The sequence below is a fragment of the Halichoeres trimaculatus genome, unplaced genomic scaffold, assembly GCF_033239565.1.
Source record: "Halichoeres trimaculatus isolate MK-OKI-2021-1 unplaced genomic scaffold, fHalTri1.1 fHalTri1_scaffold_11, whole genome shotgun sequence".
Classification (NCBI taxonomy): Eukaryota; Metazoa; Chordata; class Actinopteri; order Labriformes; family Labridae; genus Halichoeres; species Halichoeres trimaculatus.
In genome coordinates this window covers 28218155-28236981 of record NW_027437189.1, presented here as the reverse complement: position 1 = coordinate 28236981, position 18827 = coordinate 28218155, and the positions used below count along the sequence as shown (strand labels likewise).

Genomic DNA, 18827 nt, shown 5'->3' with positions numbered 1-18827 from the left:
CCCTTATCCATTCTTCCTAATGTTATTCCTCATTCCTAATGGTGTTCATTCACTTGCTGAGGATGGGGGAGTGCAGCAAAGTGCAAGTAGTGAAAATATGGTTCTGAGACTTTCTGATCCTGCAGTGGGATCAACAACATTCATTAGAAGAGGTTTTGACTCTTAATCCCTGGGAGATGGTTATTTGCATAATCCTGTTTAAACTGATCTAAAATAAGAAAAAACATTGTAGTATCTGAAGCATGTCTTAAGAAACCTTCATCTTACAGATTTTAGGGATTTGGGGACATGAACTCTGATACTGTCATAAAAAATAAATCACATACAGGCCCTGCATTGCTTTTGTAGAGGTATTTATAAAATCACCCCTTCATGGACTTGAACTATTTTCTCAATCTGTTTGTATCAATATTTGTGTTTTTATAGAGGGTTTGGGTTGGTTTTTGTTCAGGGCCCAATTTCTGGCAGTTTAAAACAAGCAAACATCTCAATGTTTGTGCTGGCAGCCCGTCTGCTTTTTGGTTAGTGTTAAGACTTCGGCCATTTATTATAAGCAAACATTAAGTTGTGAGAAAAAAACTGCCCTGCTTGTGATGTCGGACTTGAAGCAGTTTGTGGCCCTCATGCATACCGGCCTCACACCAGATCCATATCAGTTTCTTCTCAGCTTCATTGTGCCGTTGCGTCTCTCATCATCCATCGGCTGTTCAGTACACAGAGCAGAACCGACAGACAGCAAGAGTTCCTGTGCTTCCCACGTCCATGATGAGGCTCCTCTCATTCATGTTGGGCTTTAAAACCTGAGACCTGTAGACTCCTGGCCTGGCTCCACTCGTTGTGTCAGTGGAAGTTAACAGCATTCATCGTTCCGACATCTAGCAAAAATAGAGTCGTATCTGATTGCGAGAACTCAGTCCTGCCTCATCTGAGGCGCTGCCCAAACGCATCGGAGCGGATCCAGTGTGAGTTAACACATGACTTGAATTGAAAACTATCAGATCCACTGCAGTGATAGAGCTGAGACAGATCTTATCCCTTCCTTTCTTCATCCTTGCATTTGTTGTATATCCTCTTGAACGCATATTGCTGTGGACAGACGTGTCTGATAAATATAATTGTAACACTGACAAAACAGGTATTAATGGGGAAAGTGTTCTAAAGTTGCTGTACTACTTTAAGAATTCATCTTACCTGATATCGTGCAGAAGAAGCAGAGGCCAGCTAAATGACTGTAGACATAACTGAAGTCACGTTAGCAGAGATGTAATCAGATAAAGTCTGCTCTAAGGCCTTCAGAAGGACATTTATCCATTACTAATGAATCTCTTTGCAAACAGTGGGACACATAAATGAGATTTATGCTTCATCAGATGTTTTTCAAAGCAGTATTTTTCATTTTTAGAAGACAAAAGTCTGAAGATGAAGATGAATTGGTTAGCTTGGCAAATGCACATTTTGGGACAGTGTCCCACACAGTTAATCAGACGATCCTTAAGAGAGATTAGTCCAAGAATTAATATGACCTCCAGATGATGAATTTGTTGAACACAGACAAACATCTTCTAACTTTTAGTTACTAAAGTTTAGTACATGTTGAATGATGCGTCTGGGCTTTAGATGGTAATACCTCCCCCCTCTTGGTAACACACTGTTCTACTTTTGCCCACTTTGAGAGCAAACTCAAATTTTGTGTGCCCCAAGCACAGAGCCGTTCTTTATCCAGTGATTATCATAACTTGAGATCAGCATGTTGTCTCCAACTTTCACAAAGTTTCCTTTTCTACCTCAAAGTTTACCTCATTACCAAACTCTGTTTCTTCTCCCTCTAATGAGGATATCTAACCCCTCTCTGTCTGGTGTTTGCTAAAGCCTCATAAAGAGCATTAGTCCAGCACACACTCACACACTCACACACTGACGCTTTCACAGCCACAGTGGGCTTTTGCAGACTGCTGACAAAGAAATCACTTTAACTCTGTATTGAAGTATCCCACTGGAAAAAAAGCAGAGGAACAAGCAGCACACAGAGGCACCCACACACACACATAAACACTCACACATGCTGTCTTATGTGCGCAACACTTGCACTGCACACCGTCTTCCATAAATCATACACACCTGGGCGCACATACACACCATGTGGCTGGGATACAGTAAAGGGACTGAGACTGAAAATCACTGCTTATTACTTTGTCTGTACTGTAGCCAGGTTACCAGGCTCCCCCGGGGCTGCTGTAATTGACTTGTCCGATCTGTCTTTTCAACACGTTTTTCTTTCTCCGCTTCTTCTGTCCAGCGTTTGCCGCAGGGACAGAGCTGCCACACAAAAGATATTGGCCGCAATGTCAAAACTCACGAGTGGACAAAACTATGCCGCTGTAATGAATACTGCCTCGCCGCCAGCGTCAGCTCAGGTTTAATATCCCAAATGTCCACTTCCACTGCTCACAATAATGAATATTTAATGCACTTGTCATGGTCCAAAACCTCCTGCTCCCCATGCAGATTCAAAGGTCTAGCTTGAGTCATCATGCGTCTCTCCTCTGTTTCATTACTGCTGGGCTCCCCGGAGGGGCCAGCTATTGACTTTCTGGACCTCATTTGAAAATGTTTGTCTTTCTTTTTCTTTTTGACGTATCCACCTGTGGCTGAAGAGTAGCTATGAGGGAGGAGCCAAGTATTTGTTGAGGAGGGAGTTCTTTTCCTTGTAGTGGGTTCACCATACTGTGATTGGCAGGGTAGGGTGATGGGTCAAACCCGGGACCTTCTGTCAGTTAACCCTGATAGTGTCCCATGGGGAAAGTACCAGCTGATGATGATTGTATGCTATTGAGGAACCAAGAACATGGCAAAAAATAAATATATTTACATGTTGCACCCAATTCTTGCAATAAACATACATCATACTTAAGCCATGTAAGCTAACTGCAGAAGAAGTTACCAAGACCTTTCTACAGTGAGTGTGTAAGATATGAGGGGCATGAGTTTTTTCCACATCACTAAAAATTAACTAGGGAAACCAGGTTGAAGCTTATCACTAATTAAATCCTCCATAATGTTGGCTACGTGAGTGTGAAGTGCAGAGAAATGATTAGATAGGACCTTTTTTGCCTCAGGATCTTTTGTTTCCTAGTCTGAGTGCCGGATTATCTGCTCCGTGGAGTTAAGGTTTTATATTTTTCATTAGATTCTTCAGCTCGCCCTCCTGTTCACACAAAATTACCATCTGACCCAGATCATGTGAGGCCAAATAGAGCATTTGATCTAACATGGGATAGGATTGGTATTATTACCAGTCCTTTCATACTGTAGGATCAATATGCCACCTTTACACACCTGCAACACCTTTCTCTCAACAAGAATGTGACAGAGGGGTGAGGGTGGGATCAAGTCATCTCCCTGCTGTGGTTCTGAAGGTAGTGACAGAGACGAGGCAAACCGTCGAAGCAAGCAGGGAGGAACAACGCTGTGCATGTCTGACTCTGTGTGTGCGCGTGTGTGTGTGTGTGTGTGTGTGTGTGTGTGTGTGTGTGTGTGTGTGTGTGTGTGTGTGTGTGTGTGTATGAAGCTCCTTCTGTTTACCCCTCATGCTCCTGCAATGCCAAAAAGCACACTCTGACACAAATATGGTGTTGTTGCGGGCTGGTTTGAACGTGAAAAGCATGTCAGAAGAGCTGGGTTGTGGTTCTGTTGTAAAATGAATAACGCTGCTGACCGCACAAAGCAGCATCCTTCAGGCATGTCAGAAAAACTTAAATTGCTGATGATTAGGGACGCACCCATCAGACTTTAAAGCATGAATACCGTTACTGATAGCACTTCGAGCTGTATAAATTAGATTTTAGACTAGCTTTTTCATTGAACAATCCACAACTTTTGTTCCTCCAAACTGCTTATTGAGACATTTTGTGCTGCACTTTCCAAACTACACTTTTCAGGAATTAAATCTAAAGTGTTTCAGACCAACTGGCCTTAAAAGTAATACTCTAGGATGGAACAAGTTGGGTCCTATCACAAGGTTTAGGGCAGAAATTACCCCTACAGCAGTGTTTTTGTGCAGCAGAAGCCCAGAGCGCTCACACCAAACACCCCCTCTCTGCTCGTCTGCCGGTTTCCTCTGCACTCAGACGGGGCCATATTTTACTTGACCAAGAACACAAATAAACGGACTCCCACCGAAAAAATCTGATATCGGTCTGCATTCACGCTTTATTTAGAGAATTTTCAACGCGTTACTTTCACACAAAAACACAGCTAAATAAGGCTCTAGTTCTCATCGTGTCTCTTCGTCCTGGCAGACTACCTGCATTTGTTTATATCTGGCATGCCGCGTGCGCAGACTGATACACTAAGCGGCGAGCGCCTCGTAGCCAGCTGTGGCTCTGCAGCAGAGGTAGCGCTGTTACAACACGATGAGAACTAGAGCCTTATTTAGTGGTGTTTTTGTGTGAAAGTAACGTGCTGAAGTTCTCTGAATAAAGCGTGAATGCAGACCGATATCAGATTTTTTCGGTGGGAGTCTGTTTATTTGTGTTTTTGGTCAAGTAAAAATTGGCCCCGTCTGAGTGCAGAGGAAACCGTCTGACGAGCAGGGAGGGGGTGTTTGGTGCGAGCGCCCTGGGCTTCTGCTGCACAAAAACACTGCTGTAGGGGTAATTTCTGCCCTAAACCTTGTGACACAACTTGAGTATCACTGTCAGCAATTTCTTCTTCATTCAAACTTCTTTTTTTACCAAACAACAGAGACTTTGATGGCAGTTTTTCCAACAACTTTTCATGTGCTCTACATGGCCACATGTGGTCAGGCAACTTGTTGCAGGTGGTAGGGTAATAGTTTTGTAAGAGAAGATCAGCTGTTTTGGAAGTTTACATGGTTTTTAATCATGAATTACCTTTTTCATTTCATACACCAACTATAGGTTAGTCCCTAAAAGCCTATATACATGGTGTAGGTCTTGATGGGGGTTGACTTTTAGGGAATTTATGACTGCAGTCAGTACTGACACAAGTTGTAGTGAAAATTGCTTTATCTTCAATCTTGCTACTGCCTTAAATGTAGACTGAGGTGCAGGCATGTTGTTTCATACAACAGAGGTGGAGTCTCAAAACTGGCTGTTGGCTGTAATGAAGTTTGGGCATCCAATAATTGAGTTTTTTCAAGGCCTCCTATAAAATGCCCACAGCTCTGCTTTACAGTGGTGGGGGTGAGGTAATGAGGTCAAATAGAAATGGACTTGCTCCTTGTTAGAACCAATGAGAGAAAAATTAGACCAAGTTTGTTTTTTCCAATCTGTGTGTATGCAGTTGCTGCTTTTTGCTCTCCCACAGAGGTGACATATGTCTGTGCAACGACCTCTCTCTGCACCGTGAAGGCCTACATCCTGCATAGTGCTCGAGTCGGATTGTGAGATCTGTGTTACTTTGCCGGGAGCCACTGTATTGGCTCAGAATAATGAGCAGAGTTGTCCTGGAAACTGAGATAACTTTTTTTCCCCTACAGGAAGGAGAGAAAACATGGTTTACATTCAAATAGCTTTGTTTTTCAAGTTTTCTGCATCTTTAATATGTGCTAGTTGACAGCAACAAGGCCAAGCTTTGAGACTGTTTTACAATGTGATAACACTTTGCTTTGTCACAAACAGAATTCTGGGACAATGTTTTACCCAGAGGACAGTGAAGAGACAAATGCCCTACATTCAGTGGCTTTATTAAAGGGTCTTGTTTTAATTATCTGCATTGTTTTGTATCTTTAACAAGCTAAAGCTGACACTGTGTGGTAATGTTTTGTTATAAAGTTGTATCTGTAGTCTAATCTTGTCACATGGTGAATAATTAATGCAGCATGGCATCCAGCTTTATAGCACAAAGATGTGACAGAAATGAATTTGTTGTTTTGTGTCCGAGCTCTGCCACCTGCAGCTGCTTTTCCTCGAGCAGTCTCGTGATATGGTCCTCATGATTCGGCCTTTGATTGAGACGTGTTAATGAGTTGAACTTCACAGCTATAATTGGGTTTTACAGTGTCATTGATCTTTAAGGACAAGGCCTTTAAAAGTTTTAATTTTCTCTGAGATGAAATCATTGGAATGTAAATGTCATGTGTGGTACCCTTTAGCGCCACGCTGTGAGCTATTTGTTTTCATTAGCAACGCCTTGAAAAGCTGCCCTTTTTCCTGATTTACCGTGTCACATTCTGCAATACACTTTGCTTCTCTCCTGTGTTGGGCCATCCTGACTTGATGAAACTAATAAAGACAGAATTTACAGTCTCATAGGTCTCATAATGTAGTTTATAAGACAAACTTGTAATATAAATTTTTAATGTTTTAGTACGTGCTCATTCTCTCTACATGAACTAAGCAAGTTGAATTCTAAATCCTTTTTGGATTTGCACAGTTTGCAGTTAGCAGTTCCACCTAATATTTTCAGTTTTTGGCAGACACAGCAGCCATGTGTTAAGATTTCACCTCTGAATGATTGTTTTCTGCTTCATTCAAAAAAAAGAGGTTTAATTGAGTCCCTGCCTGCAATTATTAACAAGTGTTTTGACAATATTTTGGATCAACGTTTTGGAGAAAAAGCATGCTCAAATTCAGAATTGAGGCTTATTCAAGAAGGGTAAACTATCTCAGTTATTAAATTTATACACTCCTTGACAGAATGACCTAAGCAGTGTTTTTGTCTGACAACATTTTAAGATGATTTGATCTTTGAATGCCTTTATTTAGAGATAAAACCACGGATAGAGTAGGAAATTAGGTTGAGGGATGATATTCAACAAAAGGGTCAGATTTGAACCCAGACTGCCCTCTTAGGCTTCCATAGCCTCTTCACATGGGGTGCTGGATTTAGCGGCTGATCTAAACTGAGCCCTCCACTGGCGTTTTTTAAGGTAGACTTCAAATTAGCAACACTGGGAAGCAATGTTACTCAGAGCCCTGAAAAGCCTGTTGTTTGTTTATTCATGTGTATAAACTGAAGTCCTGTACAAACATTGCTCATGTCTCCATATGTAATCTAGCAAACATGAATGAATTGTCCAAATATTGCATTTGGATAAAGAAAGATATGTACATGCAGTTATTTTCACACAATTTGTTTCCCCGCTGTTATTTTCTAACTGGGTATGGCCTTGATTTAACTCCTACTGTTGATGCTTAAATGTAAAACTGTGTGACAGCAAAACACTTAACACCCGTCTGTATTTCTGTAGCACTCCAACAGCTTACACTGCGCACTCTGTTCTCCCCCTCAGGTCTGCTTCTTAATCTCTAATGATGATTAATGTAGGCTCTGTGCGTATTGGCAGCACTGTGTTATTGGCATACTGACAGGGTTGTTAAGATGGATAACTATGCAAGAGCGTTGCCGTACGTGTGAGTGTGTATGCCTCAACTTGGTAGTCCCTCCCTCCTTTTGCAGCAAAGCTGTGAAATCAATTGATTTGTTTGTCTGGTCAAAGGAGAAAATGGATTTGTGGAAAAAGCAGAAAAACAACACCTAAATGAAACTTTGTCTGTGATTTTCTGTTTGTTGGAACTTTTTTTAGTTTTAAAGTATGATAGAAATCTCCTCAAGCAGAGTGTTTATGTTGATTTATTAACTGTCATGCATAAAGTTTTCTTTTTTTGAGTTTTTGATCCGTCTGTGTGTCTGTGTGCAGGACATGGTTCGTAGAGGGGAGATCCTGGATGACAGCATGGAGGATGAGTTCTACCTCCGTCGCCTGGACGCTGGATTGTTCGTCCTTCAGCTGATTTGCTACATTATGGTGGAGATCAGCAACTCAGGGATATCTCAGGTACATACATAGACACACACACACAGCAAGTCTGGTTTACCAAGTCAGTTTTCCCTCCATGTAATTTATTCTCATGTAGCTGATCTGAAAGCTGTAGCTCTACCAATGTCCCTTTACTGCTATACTCTAAACACCATCAGAGGCCTCCACCCAAGGACTGTACAGGGGACAAACATGTGCCCATAGCTGCTGAAAGTACAAGACAAGCTAATTTAAGAAACAACATTGGACCTCCTGTCAGTCTGGGAGTAAAGGTTAATTATCCCAGCATGATATCAGAGCTACTGATTGCCACTCAGTTACTTTCACGTCATGTTATTTTCACACCTGTGGAGTTCTTGGCAGCTCCTGTACATTCAGTACTAGACTTGTCCTCAACGCAGAAAGAGAGACTGCTATCTGGTGTTAGCTGTCTGTCTTTCAAAGGTCTCATTAAATAACCACACTGCTAAAACATAAGCAATGACACGGCAAGCTGTGTCGCCCAGTCAATTAAACCAGGACAAAGATCACCTGGAGCTTGAATTAGGAACAGGACGGCTAACTGTGTGAACAACTCTGGCTTCTTATTAAAGTGAAAGACAATTGATACAACATCTTTTGGATGTCTGCCCCTCTGGAGAACAATAACGTAGATGCTGTCACTGCATTAAGAAAAATAAGATGCAAATTTTGCACATTTTAGTGCCAAGTTCGACTTTGGCAGACACTGAGTCCTTGCAGTATGTACCGAAACAAATTGGGATACTGATGTGACTTGAAACCATCAGTTTTTTTTTCAGATCCTCTTCCTTTTCTACTTTTAGCTTCAGCAGAGAGTCCACCAAATCCTCAACTTAAGAGGAGGCTCCGTCAAAGTGGTGCGCCACGTCATGAGAGGTAAGTGTCTTTGTTTTCTTGGATACTGACATTCTTCAAATATAGTCTTTTGGAAATGTAATAAATCCTTTAACAAATAAACTAAAGCTCAAAAACAGAAACTGATGGGAAGAAAATACTGGTGCATGTACTACACAGATGTTATTATAATGTCTCTCTTGGTAGATTTATCCACTCTGAGAGGTTAGCCAGGCTTTACTCAACATGTTTGTCTTTTTTAGAGAGAAGCTCTTCTGTTTGATCAATTTCCAAACATCACAGGACAGTGCCCCGAGACTTGATGTAGAGCTTTTAATGCAAAGCTTCTAGCTGGATTGTGAACGAACAGATCCTGGTTATTTAGAAAAATACAATTACACCATTATTTGGTTTAGTTTTAAACCAAATAACGGGATGAAATTAGGGCTGAACGATTTTGGAAAATAATCTAATTGCAATTTTTTTTTTTTTTGTACCAATATTGCGATTTAGCAAGCAATTTTTTTGGGGGGTTATGTTTACCGTTCTATAGTATGACCAACACAACAAAGCATAGTGTAACATACAAACAAGTTTTCCAGTATGCCAGGCCTACATGTCATGTTTACAAATAACATATACCTTCATTTAACTATTACAATCACAGTAGAATATTGACAGATTGATTTTACTTTAGGCCTTATAGACCTTTAATAAAATTATCATTAATTACCTTAAATAAAATCAGAGAAAGGAACAAAGCACTGCAGAACAACAGGCCTATTATGAACAAAAAAATAAACAATAAATATGAATCCTCTCGTCTATGGATCTCACATAAAGTACAGTGCAGAAATGTAAATAAGACCAAATTTCTGGCTCAACCACTGAAATATGTCAACATGTGGAATGCACTTTTTTATAAAATGAAAAAGAAACACTGTGTGAAGATAAATTAAAATATTAATTGTATAAAAAAAATGACTGAGCTCTCATCAGTAACAAAACACAATCTAAACTAAATGCACTTTAATTTTTATTTATTTTATCTTTTTCTAATTGCAGCCTTTGCGATTTGAAAATTGCATTCTGTTACATTACGATGTCGGTTTAAATTCAATTCAATTGTTCAGCCCTACATGAAATAGATATAAAGTCTGCCTCAGTTATGATGTACATGCATACAAGCAATAACTGGTCACATCAGAGAAAAACTGAATCAGATCAACAGGCTGTGTTGGTAGATCACACATGCAAAGGAAATGAGCATGAAATAATCTAGATTAGTAGTACCTGCAGCAAAACTGTCTTTACTTAAAGCAGAGTCTTTTATCATCTTGTATTTTTAAGCTCCTTTCACCAAGTCTCAGCCTGGCAGTGAAGCAACCATTGGGTGAAGTGTTGGTATAATTGCTGCTCTTTGGCTGTGGTTGTCGTTTGATCCCAGGCCCATGCTGTTTTTCTGCCAAAGTGCTTGTGCTGGAATAAAATAAAATACTATGAAAAACAGCATTTTTTTCTAAATATGCTCAACTAAGATGAAAGCATTGGCAATTGTTAATAATTGTGCGTCCAAATGCATCTCTTAATGTCTTTTTAAGGTGGCCCTTTTTTTCTTAAATATCCAAGCTTTTAATTTGGCAAGTTCCTGTCCTCTCCATTCCTCCTGAGCGTGTGCCCATTTTCACAACAGTGCTGATCACAGTCGTGTTTTTGAGGCTATTCATAGGCTGACTGAGAGACTCAAGAAAAATCAACCATTAAGAGACAGCTCTACAGGTTTATTGTGTTTCTATTAAAACAAGAGGACGGACTGTAAAACCATGCACAGAAATGCATCTAGCTGTGCAAACATGCCTTGTGAAATAATCACATTGTTATCCGTTGGGATCATCACTCATTCCTCATTCATTTCCCAAAGAGTTCTAGTCTGCAATATTTGTTTCTTCTTGTATTTCAAAGAGCTGGCAGGTGTGTTATTTTCCTCCCAAAGTGACATTCATCCGTCCTGTATCATTGTCGGCTGAAGCTGGAGGACGAGCCTCCGTTCACACAGCCTCTGGCTCTCAGTGGCATGTAGCGTTGTAGATAGAGCCATCCGTCATGCATGGCGCTGCCAGCAAGCGTGGCAGGTCTCCAGTCTGCGTGTGTGTGTTTGTGTGTGTGTTTGGGAATGTGTTTTCTAAATGTACTGGTGTGTGACTTTTGCTTGAGTCTCTGTCCACATACATGTGTGTGTTTGTTGGGATAAATTCCAGACAACATTTTTGCGCACCAACATGAATTTCTGTTTGTGAAATGCTGTCAGTAGCATGTTCACATATTAATGTGTGCAGAAATTTCCTCGCTTACCTTCGCTTGCTTGTGTTCTGTTGCTTTAAGAGAACATCTTTGCATGTTTCTTACATGTTCTGTTTGTAGTTTGTATTCATGTGTGTCCTTGCATGTTTATATTGGAATGCAGCCTTCATACATACTAATGTGCGTGTTGACTGGACGTGTCCTTGTGTGATCTTGGCATGATTTATTTATTTATTTCTCATAAATTGGATTTGCATTTATGTGTGTGTTTTATGTGCTGTGTGTTTGGGCGTCTGCATTGTATAATGCTGTCACACCTCTGCATTATACGTGTGTGTGTGTCTGTACGGCTCGTCGTGCGTGACCTTACCTTTTCTATTAGACAGTAAACTCTCACCTATTTCAAGCCACACTGGTCTCTAAATTTAGAAGTGCATGTTCAGGTCATGTCGTAGGCGATAAGGCTCTGGGTAATAAGAGAATATTTTAATTTTCTCTCCTAAGATGAATGTAATTTTGTTTTACCTGTGATGGGGTCTTGATCTCTGAATGGATGTCACTGGCTCTGTTTACATGCGGTTGTAAATATTCCAGTTTCTGAAACATGTCCATAGCAACAGCAACAACAACAGCAGCAGCACCACGGTGGACTTCCTGTACTCAAAAGACAAAGATTCCTTGCGAACAGAACATGGCACAGAATATAAATTAATATTCCTTTGGATGGCGATATCCCAATAGGCGTATACATGATCAAATATTCAGGTTAGGAAAGGAGAAGCCAGGGGTGATTTTTAAGGTTGTTAAAAACTGGAATATGAGCATATTCCATTTTTTAAAAAGGGTTATCGGTGTTTACATGGCTGTGTGCAACTAGGTTATTGCTAATATTCGGAATATGAAAGGGTCACGGACTGCATGTAAACATAACCGACAAAATCACTTAGAGATACCTCTGTTGAGGCTCTGAGACACTAGAATATCAGAACAGGAACAGAGAATATTCAGGTGATGTTAAATAGTTTGTGTTCAGAGTTGTTAAATCTTTTAAAATGATGAAAAGGCTTTAACTCATCCAAACGGCCACTATGAGTGAAAAGAATGGTTACAGAGGCAGGGGGTTGATTTCATTTTGATACGAGGACAATGCTGCTTATTTTAAGACACTTTCCTTTGGAACAGTTTCATGTTCTGTTGAAAGGTGTCTTGTGTCATGAATTAGAAGAGAGCAGGAAGGAAAAGTTCAAACCATGGCTCTTTCCTCACCTCCTCACAGCTGTCCAAGCAGAGTGTGAAGTGGGCGTGAATGTCAAATTATCGGTTTGAGAAAGTTCTTTAAGTTGGGCTGACACAGACAGCCCCACAATGGAGCCTGATTTACACTTCAGCTGCAGACCCTCAGCCATTGCCGGATATAAACCTGTCCAGAAAAGTACCTACATGTCACATTGGTGAGGCCTGTGATTATTCCATTAGAGGGTATAACACAGAAACTGGTTTGACACTAGCTTGATGCTAAACCTCACTTAAATAAAGTGTTTTTCATAATCTTTTGCTCCAGACACACAGTCATCTACTTTTGTTTTGGGTCTGTAATTTAAAGAAAACAAAGAAAATGTAACACAGGGACAGAGTAAGCCGACATCTAACCAAAGATGTGAGGGTGTTATTGCTATCACTGTGAACACATCGCAAAGGTAGAAAATACATGTTCAGAGAAGCAACCACCTCTCACACAGAAAAACTTTGCCTTTGAAAATGAAGCGTTTATGAAGTTATAAACTACTTTATTCTGGAGAATTACTTTCTTGTTTGTTGTCCTCGCCTGCATTCATTTGTTATTTTTCCTTCAGAAAGCCTTGACATTTGTTTTAAACAGCCCTGCAGATGGCTGACTCACTCTGCTGTTACTGTTTTTTCTCCAGATGACCTTTAATGCTCATATTTGAAAGAGGAATATTCATCTGTATATAATTTATTTTGATGCTTGAGATACCGAGCATGTTAACAAGTTAGCATTATTTCCTTTTTATCAAGTCTGTGTGCAGCCTCTCTCATGAGGACTGATGCAACATTTGAAGACATTACGTTGGTTTGATTAGCACACTACAGCGTCATAGCCAGCCATCCTTTGTGTGTCTGGATCAGACCAGTTTCAGACTGGTCTCACGCTGGTCTAACCGTATTTAAAACGCTCTGTGGCGTCCCGCCGCAGCAGCAGTAATCACACTCTAAGTCCTACAGCGTGTCCCTTTCCTTGGCTGCTGCTGCTGCTGCAGAGACTGCTCCTGGAAATGATTCTCCTTGTACTCATGGCAGATCAGTCCCAGTCACTGACCTGAGTAATGGCCATGCTCAGTACTGTATTGTCCTCTGCTGCGTTGCCGTGGTGACAGGAGGAGAGAGTACCGGCATGCCAAAGAAAAGGTTCTGCAGAGAGTTGAGGAGTCACCGAGTCTCTGACCTTTCTGTCTGAGAGGCTGACTGCACCGCCATTTATAGACACAGAGAGACACACAGGAACACCAGCACAATGACAGCACAGTGATGAAAGAGGCTCCAGGTTTTTCATGTTGTTGTTTATGTTTGTTTGTTTCTTTTTTCTGTGTCGCTCTATGGTGTCTTTGTACCAGATTTATTGAGTCAGTCCCAAAGTTCTGACATGTTGGCTTCGCTTACATCCTCATGGATTAAATTAAAACCTCTGAGCAAATTCACTCTCCACATTGCTCTTTGGTTTTTTGCTCTACACCCACCTTTTTGGTCTTTATCATCCAACTCTGCTCAAAATGACCAAGAATGGCGTGACCTCTGTGCTCCTCAGTGAGCTTCTGTCGCACTTTGAATCCTCTAACCAGAAACTTTTCATATCTGGTCTGCCTTGTGGCTCTCCTGATCATCAGATCTGCATTATTTGCCACTTTTCAGTATCCTGCAGATACTCCTCTTTTTTGGTTTAACCTCAGTTAAACCTAAAAAGAAGAGAACTTGAGCCAACTTTAAGGTGAGGTTAAGACTCTCTTGCCCCTCAGAAGCCTGTTGTATTCCCCTCTTTCCTGGTAGTTGTGGTTTAAATGATCAGGTTAAACTTTTGGCTCATTTTGAAGCCAGTTTGATCAAACTTCTAAGCCCATCTGTTCAGCCCAGTTGTGCTGTATTTCAGAGATTGCACCATGTTTCTGTTACCAACTAGAAACTGCAAATAGATACAAAAATGAAGTCCCTTGTTGTTTAATTATTGAGGTCAATGTTTCTGTTGTCTTCCAGCTCTAATGAAGACAAGTTGTGTTCTCCCACAATATCTCCGAGGTCTCTCTTCAGTCCCATTATGCCTGTCACTCTCCTTTATGTACAGTCTAATAAAACGAAAACATTCCTCCCCTCTTGAAAGACAAAATCTCCTCAGTGTCTCTGACAGCCGTGTTTCGTCCTTCTAAACCCTGCGGGCTCTTGTCAGGAAAGCCCCCTTCATTCTCTCCTCTCTGCAGTGTCTCCCTGAGAAAAAGAAGTCTTTTTCATCTTTCTGTCTCGACATCCCTGGGTTTAATGTGTAATCCCTGCCTCAGAGGCTGGCTGAGAGACAGAGAGAATGCACCGGCTCCACTGAGGCTGCGGCAGCTGCAAATTTCTCTTTCTGCACATTAGACTCACAAATCGACCGTTCTACAGTCTCGAAGGCCTCGTGTGGGAGGCAGACGCATCAAATGAAGAAAACAGTCAAACACTCAGAAGCACCAAATGAAGTATGAGAACCAAACTGAACACCTGAACCGTTCAGTGTTCACAGCTAGAGGACACACAGTGGATCCCAGAACGACTGATGGCATGATGCCTTGTGACTCTAAGACATGTTTTCAGAGGCAGTAAGCTGGTTTCCTGCCAAGTATGGACAAGCCAGAGATTATCTGGAGGGAGTTTAAGGCTAAACACTAAAATATGTCTGCTCGTCTGATTCTTAGTAACACAAAGAACAAATTTTGTGTTATTGATCACAGAATACAGTGAAGCCATAAAGGAGGTGATCTCAACCCTGAAGTTAGAGCAGTTCTTTACTTCCTCCTAATTATTCTGTTCTTTAAATTAAGGAAGAAACAATTATTTCCTAAATTCCCTGTTGAAAAGACTGCAGTCTCAGTGAAACCTGGACTATGAGTGTAGTAATTTGTTTGTGTTAAATTACTTACCTCCCTCGAGAATTTAATGTAATTTTTCCTGGACCATTTGTTTGTTTCCAACAGGAGTCTAAGAAAGTAGTCCTGGCTTTCACAAAACTTTGTGAGCAGTTGTAGGTTATGCTGAGCTCATTTTCATTACAGCATATCCCTCCATTTAACCACAGACCAGTTTCCTGTCCAGATCCAATCAGCTTGTGTCACAAACTCTGCCAGAAATCTGGATGTCATGATTGATGACCAGCTGACCTTTAAGGTTCATGTGGCCTCGATTGCTCGGTCTTGTCGATATGCCATCAGGAGGATCAGACTCTACCTGACACAACAAGCCACGCAGCTTCTGGTTCAGGCCCTTGTGATATCACACATCGACTACTGCAATTCCCTCCCGGCTGGCCTCCCTGCATGTCCATTTAAACCTCTGTAGATTACCCAGAATGCAGCAGCACGTCTAGTCTTTAACCAGGCTGAAACAAAGCACATCACCCGCTGTTAAATTCTCCTCACTGGCTTCCGGTGGCAGCTAATTCAAAGCTCTACTTCTGGCTTACAAAACAGTGACAAGAATGGCTCCTGCCTACCTGTGGTCCCTCATCCAGGTCTACACTCCCTCTTGCTCTGCCTTGAGGATGCGTGGTTGTCCAAGCCCAGCTTAGTTCTAAATGATATACTGTATTAATTATGGACGTCTCCACTATGTCACCCGTCTGTTCCTGATGCAGGATAAAGAAGCTGATCGTTGGCTGGGGCCATGTTGGTCTATTAGCTTCCTTTTTAATGTGAGCTGAGCTGTGCCTCGGATTGGACAAACTTGTCGTCTTGTGGTCTTCTAAAATACTAAGTTAGAACAAAAATTACCCTTTTACAGTTTGTGTATGTTTCTAATCAGGCTGTAAATATTTTTTTTTTAATGCTGTAAAAGTCTGTTTTTTTGCAGTCTTTCTGCAAAAGTCTGTGGATTCTCAATGAACAGCAACTTATAGCACTTCCGCATTGGCTTCATTTTTCTAAAATGGATGTTGTCCCAAACGCACCTTCTCTGTTGTTCCCAAATGGTGGCATAAATTACCCATATTCATACGATAGTGTATTCCTTTTCTCTGTAAAATATGTCTGAAAACCTAGCTGTTCAGGGAGCATTTACGCACTTGTTCTGCCCCTTCTTCTCTTTTGCTGCTTCCCATTTACATCGGGAAGTGGAGAGCAGGAAACATGTCATCTCCAAGTTAAAAGCATTCCAGTTGCAAGGTTGGAAAAAACTTGCCATAACGGCAATATTCCTGTATATAAACATTAAATAATACTTTGTATACAGCTGATTTGTTGCAACAAACACAAGAAATTCTAAAATAAACGGAATAAAAAGGAGCTTAATAAATGTTTACCCCTGAAGTTGAAATGTCCTACTGGGAACTCGAGGGTGGTGTGGATCTTCCAATAGGATATTCCAACTTCAGGGGGCATTCCAGTTAAAATTTCCCACTTGGGATTCGTAGATTACGACTTCCGAGTCGGACGCATCATTTATCCTCAGGGGTAGAATGAGTCAGAAGGTCTCAGATCCAGCTCTTGGTGAGCACTTGAATGTTGAACAATATTGTTGATGTTGAATTATTATTTCCTAACACCAGATGGCAGTACCTGCGGCCAAACAAAGTATTTGTCGCACTTACTAAGATTTTTTCCTCCAGTCAAAATTCTTGCTTGTCTTGTACGTCGCTTTGGACAAAAGCATCTGCTAAATGGAATTGTTGAATTGTATGCGAGAGAAATATTCTTCATTGCTCACCTTTATGATGACATCAAAATTCATGAAATTTGAACTTAGCTCAGAAACTTAATCACTGGAAGGTGATAGCTGATGTTTATTTTTTTAATTATAATGTTCTCATTGTCAATTCTGCTGTAGGAGTCACTGACGAGGCAAGGCAAGTTTGCTTATATAGCACATTTCAGCAAAGCACATTTCAACAAGGCAATACAACAGGTCAAAGTGCTATACAGAGAAAACATATTAAACAATTAAAATTCAATTAAAAGCAGATTAAAAATATTAAGATACAAAAAAGAGAAAAAAAAATAAAGTGAAAACAGATTTTAGATATAAGCATAACCTCTTCAGAGTTGTTCTTTGATTTGCTTTGAACACAAACACTTAGGATCATCATCATATTCTCCTGTGCCCCCAACTTATTAATGTGGTCCAGTCTTCCCAAGATGATTATTCAGTGATAGGTGAATGCAGTGTGACTGTTTTTGTGAATTAAAACAGATACAGGAAAGAGCTACATGTTGAAAAGTTAACCATCCCTCACAGCTATAGCAAAGTTTAGGGAGCATGCACAAAGGACAGGAAAGGAGTGAATCACCACCTCGACTCTGAATCACACAGTTCGATAATTTGGGCTAAAACTCAGAACACTTCTTGGCTCCAGTTCTTTAGAGGGTTGCCGTGTCTCTGTTATTGTTTTGTGCCATTTGGAGTTGTTTTGAAACATCAGGATGTTACCTTTGACTCATTTTGGGGATCAAGTAGCCAGTTAATTTTCTTCACATCTGCTGCCTTAGCCAGATCTGCTAAGTTTCTTGCTTCAGAGATGACTCTGTGTCCTCAAAAACCAAACTGACTCTGCCTGATCTGACCACTAGACTAATCCTCTGTTTTGTTTTGTTTGTGTCTTTTGCAGAATATGCTGAGAGCATCGGAGACGGGAAGAGTGATGAGTTCAAAGAGGCTGAGAGGAAGAGGATCATGGACCTTTTAGATAGTTTCTAATCTGAAAATCTTTTCTATTTTTTTTTTTTACTCGAGAGAAGCTCAAAAACCATCTGATGGGGGACTGATGGTGACTGTGACCATGGCCCTGTAACAAGTAACAGTCTGGGCATGTTGTACAGCAATGCTCTGCTAAAACCAGCCCTTTTGATTTCTGTGTGATTATTGTTAAAAGAAACCTTCTCTGTTCCATGAGATGAAAATATTCATGTGTTTTGGGAAATAGTTTTAGGTTAAATTTGTATTTTCTGTTCATGTTAAATTCATTGTATAAGCACAACCCCTCTGTGCAGGAGATCTGGTTAAACCAGAGGTTGCTGTGCATGTAAACCTGCTCACAGTGGCATCAGCAGGCGTCGAGTTTGGAGAGCAGGAGATTGTAGCTCGACTGAAACAGAGAAAATGAGATATCCTCAGAGCGACTGTGGATAATTACAGACAGACTTCGCAGGCATCTGCAAACTTAATGTGTCTCCCTTGGCTCTCCCGCTTTACCTGCTTTGTTTGTTTTGGATTTGAGTGTAAAATATTTTCTAATAAAACATTTGGTAATAAAAATCTGATTGCTTGTTTGGTTTGTTTGATTAATGTCAGGGTTTAGTGAGTGAGATTGGCACAGCTTGTTGAAACTCGTCTCTGTGCATGAATCTCATTATGCCTACGCTTGGTTACTGTTGCACAGAGGCACAGATGGAGACAACAAACATATATCTGCAGCTTCCTTTGCTGGGAGAGAATCCTTGCAGAGAGAAAGACCTGCTTCTTTTAGTTATTTGTCTGAACCCACCCACTGCTGGATCTTAGCTGCCTCCCAGAGCTCTCAGCCCACTGCTGTCTTCTCTTTGTGATGCTGAGTTCACATGCAGCAGTGTGGAGGTGTATTATGGTAGAGCTGTATACACAAACCTACTGTATTATTCACCCTGTCCTGTGCACCATT

At 40.9% G+C, this 18827-nt stretch overlaps 1 protein-coding gene across 1 annotated transcript in view; it reads left to right on the top strand.

Moving 5' to 3' along the window:
• ctnnbl1 (catenin, beta like 1) overlaps positions 1-18404 on the top strand; it is a 52064-nt gene extending 33660 nt beyond the window's left edge. The window contains exons 14-16 of the mRNA XM_074680586.1: positions 7664-7801; positions 8608-8680; positions 17799-18404. Of these exons, the coding sequence (XP_074536687.1) occupies positions 7664-7801; positions 8608-8680; positions 17799-17887 (300 nt within the window). The 3' untranslated portion in view covers positions 17888-18404. The remainder of the gene's footprint in view (positions 1-7663; positions 7802-8607; positions 8681-17798) is intronic.
• Positions 18405-18827: the final 423 nt, after the last annotated feature.